We start from the raw sequence: 3,535 nt of genomic DNA, 5'->3' as shown, positions 1-3,535 counted from the left end.
GGTCTTGTCGGTCGCTCTGATATGTAACACTGGGTAGTCGGGAGTCTGTTGTTATTTATTTGTATATGACTCTTTTGAACATGCATATGTGATAACGTGCCATTGTGTATTGTAAACACTTTATTTTGGAAAACTCCTCTTTGAGAGTGAGAGCTATACGTATATATATATATATATATATATATATATATATATATATGTTCATAACTTCCGTGTGTTATGTATCATGTTATTGGCAGGTGTGTATGCTTTTGGCATCGGTGATGTCCGTTTGTTTTCAAGGTGTTTGTTTGGTTACTTAGCGTAACATCCTAATTGTGTTGTATGAAATTTTAATACTCTGATATTTTCTTGCCTAAATGCTTTGGGTAGAATTGGGGTGTTACACATATGAACTGATAAAGGGATACAGTAGGAAAGGTGGGACCCCAAGGGCTATGATCCAACTAGATCTTCATAATGCATATGACACGGTAGCTTGGCATGCTATATAGATTATTCTTAGAGAGATTGGATTACCTTGTAGATTTATTCATTGGATAATGCTGGTGGTCAAGACTATTACCTGTAAATTCAATGTTAATGGTGAACTCACAACTGAGATGCAGGCGAGAAGAGGGGTTAGGCAAGGAGACCCAATTTCTCCCTTGTTGTTTGTTGTGATGATGGAATATCTAAATAGACTGTTTGTCAAAATGCAAAAGAATTCAAACTTTAATCACCATGCTAAATGTGAGAAATTTGGCATCACACACCTCACTTTTGCTGATGATGTGCTCATGTTTTGCAGGGGTGATGTAAAATTTGTTGACATGATGATGATGGTGCTACACACATTTGCTGATACTATAGGGCTGGTTGTTAACCCTAGAAAATGCAAAGTGTTTTTTGGTGGGGTGGATTTGGAAACTAGAAATAAGATCAAAGAGCTTACTACTTATGAAGAGGGATTGCTTCCTTTTCGTTATCTTGGAGTTCCTCTCATAACTAGAAAGCTCAACATCAAGCATTATCTTCCTCTTATAGACAAGATCCTAGCTAAAGTGAAACATTGGTCCTTTAAACTTCTTAGCATGAAGGGAGGATTCAGTTGGTTCAGAATACAGTCATTGCTATTATTTAGTTTTGGATGCAATGTCTCCCTATTTCCAAATGTGTCATCAAGAAAATAGTCAGCATCTGCAGGAGCTTTATTTGGACTGGTAAAGCGGCAGTTAGCAAAAAGAGCCCCATTGCATGTTAATCTGTTTATAATCCTAAGAGCCTAGGAGGTATGAACATTTTCAACTTGATTGTTTGGAATAATATTGCTTTGTTAAAGTGTATTTGGAACCTATTCCTGAAAGCAGACAATCTTTTGGTGAAATGGGTGCACATCCATTACCTAAAGAAGAAACCTATGATGGAGGGTGTAATTAGTGATAGTAGCTCGTGGGTGATAAAGAAATTTTTTAGCCTAAGAGAGCATATGAAGGATAGAAAAACACTTAGAAAGGGGGGGGGTTTGAATAAGTGTGACTTTAAAAACTCTTAAGATAAAAACAATTGCACAATGATTTTTATCCTGGTTCGTTGTTAACGAAACTACTCCAGTCCACCCCTTTAGAGTGATTTACCTCACCTGAGGATTTAATCCACTAATCAATCTTGATTACAATGGTTTTCCACTTAGATACCCTCTAAGTCTTCTAGAGTATTCTGATCACACCTTGATCACTCTAGGAACCTTTTACAAATGAATGTAAAACAAATTCTTACAAGAGTATTACAATGCTTCTTAATAAGCTATAATCACAACTGTGATATTTCTCTTAATTTCTATGCTTAAATCTCACTAAGATATTACAATGAAGTGAGTTTGAAGATGAAGTTTGATAGCTTTTGATTCAGCAGCGTTTCAACAAGTTTGAGCAGAGTTGTTTGCGTTAAGTGTTGTAACCTTGCTTCTGATCAGAACTTCACTATTTATAGGCATTTTGAGAAGATGAACGTTGGGAGAATTTAATGCGTTGCGTGATCCGTACTACATTGCATTTAATGTTTCACTCTTTTGTCAACTACCTCGAGCCTTGCTTTTCCTGCTTTTACTGACTTTGCCTTTAATAGCTTCTAACGTTCCTTTTGTCAGTCAACGTAGCCTGTCATCTTGTACTTGCTTCTGATCTGATGTTTGTAGATACAACGTTTGAATTAATCAGAGTCAAACAGCTTGGTGCAGAGCATCTTCTTGTCTTCTGACCTTGAAGTGCTTCTAGCGTGATACCATAAGAACTTCAGTGCTTCTGCTTCTGATCTCAAGTTCTTCTGATGCTTCAATAGACCATGTTCTGATTCTGCTTGACCATCTTCTGATGTCTTGCTAGAGCATGTTTTGATGTTGCATACTTGAACCTACTGAGTCAGTGCTTCTTGCGCTGAATTGTGCATACTCTTCATATATTTCCTGAAATGGAAATTGCATAGGATTAGAGTACCACATTATCTTAAGCAAAATTCATATACTTGTTATCATCAAAACTAAGAATATTGATCAGAACAATTCTTGTTCTAACAATCTCCCCCTTTTTGATGATGACAAAAACATATATAATTGATATGAATTTGCAATCAGAATATCAGATGACTAAAGACAATTACACAGTTATAGCATAAGCATATAAACAAAATGTGTGAATATGTCTCCCCCTGAGATTAACAATCTCCCCCTGAGATGAATAATCTCTCCCTGAAATAAATACTGGAAGAAATTTACAAATGAAAGACTTCCCTGAGTATTTTCCATTTCAGTTGAGACGTTCACAAATGCCTAGAACTTCAGAACATTCAGAGCTTCTGCTTCTTGCTTCCATAGGACAGCTTCAGAGCTTTGAATTTCTTCTTGAATCATTGCATGCTTGATTGTATCAGAACATTCTTGAATGTACCAGAGCATCATCAGAGCATCTTTACATCCTGAAATGTTTCAGAACAAACTAGACAACAAGAGTCAGAGCATGAGTGAATCAGAATATTCTTTTAAGAAAGAACATGCATTAGAGCAAACAGTTCTTAAAAGAAGTATGTATCAGAACATATATGTATCAGAACAAATTATATGTATCAGAACATAAGGGATAAGAATGTGTTAGAGCATATTCTGCCACGAGAATATCAGAACATTCTTCCTTCTTGCTTCTGATTTTGAAGCTTCACAGCACTAGACTTGCTTCAATTTCCATGAGCATGTTTCTTTACAGAATTGCGTTTCCCCATGTCTTTGCTTCTCATGTTGAGCTTTTTCAGAATGTCTTCAATCCTACAAAAATCTCAAAGACATAGAACTTGCAAATTTTGTTAGAAATGTTGAGACTTACTCCCAGCAACTGATATGATAAATCAAATCAATTATCACATTTTCTCCCCCTTTTTGTCATAACATCAAAAAACATAAAAGATTCAGATGAAAAACAAACAATATGAGAGAAGAGAAGATTTCATTGATTCATCAGAAGATATCAGAAGATACAAAACATATGCAGGAAACAGACGCAAAAAA

General features: G+C 35.7%; 1 protein-coding gene across 1 annotated transcript; it reads left to right on the top strand.

Annotated features, from left to right (window-relative positions):
- The first annotated feature begins 542 nt into the window (after positions 1–542).
- Positions 543–1,419, top strand: LOC131630858 (uncharacterized). The gene is made up of 2 exons (XM_058901603.1): positions 543–1,089; positions 1,322–1,419. Exons 1-2 carry the CDS (start codon positions 543–545, stop codon positions 1,417–1,419), a joined length of 645 nt encoding a protein of 214 aa, XP_058757586.1.
- The last annotated feature ends 2,116 nt before the right edge of the window (positions 1,420–3,535 follow it).

The sequence above is a fragment of the Vicia villosa genome, unplaced genomic scaffold (assembly GCF_029867415.1).
Source record: "Vicia villosa cultivar HV-30 ecotype Madison, WI unplaced genomic scaffold, Vvil1.0 ctg.000745F_1_1, whole genome shotgun sequence".
NCBI classification, from domain to species: Eukaryota; Viridiplantae; Streptophyta; class Magnoliopsida; order Fabales; family Fabaceae; genus Vicia; species Vicia villosa.
The sequence above is the reverse complement of the archived record's forward strand: the minus strand, read 5'-3'. Positions and strand labels throughout refer to the sequence as shown.

What these genes read in the sequence shown, in the direction of transcription:
- LOC131630858 (XM_058901603.1), top strand. Translation starts at nt 543, where the DNA reads ATGCTGGTGGTCAAGACTATTACCTGTAAATTCAATGTTAATGGTGAA. An exon ending in TAGCATGAAGGGAGGATTCA is followed by an intron (nt 1,090 to 1,321) that starts GTTGGTTCAGAA and finishes GCTTTGTTAAAG; the next exon opens with TGTATTTGGAACCTATTCCT.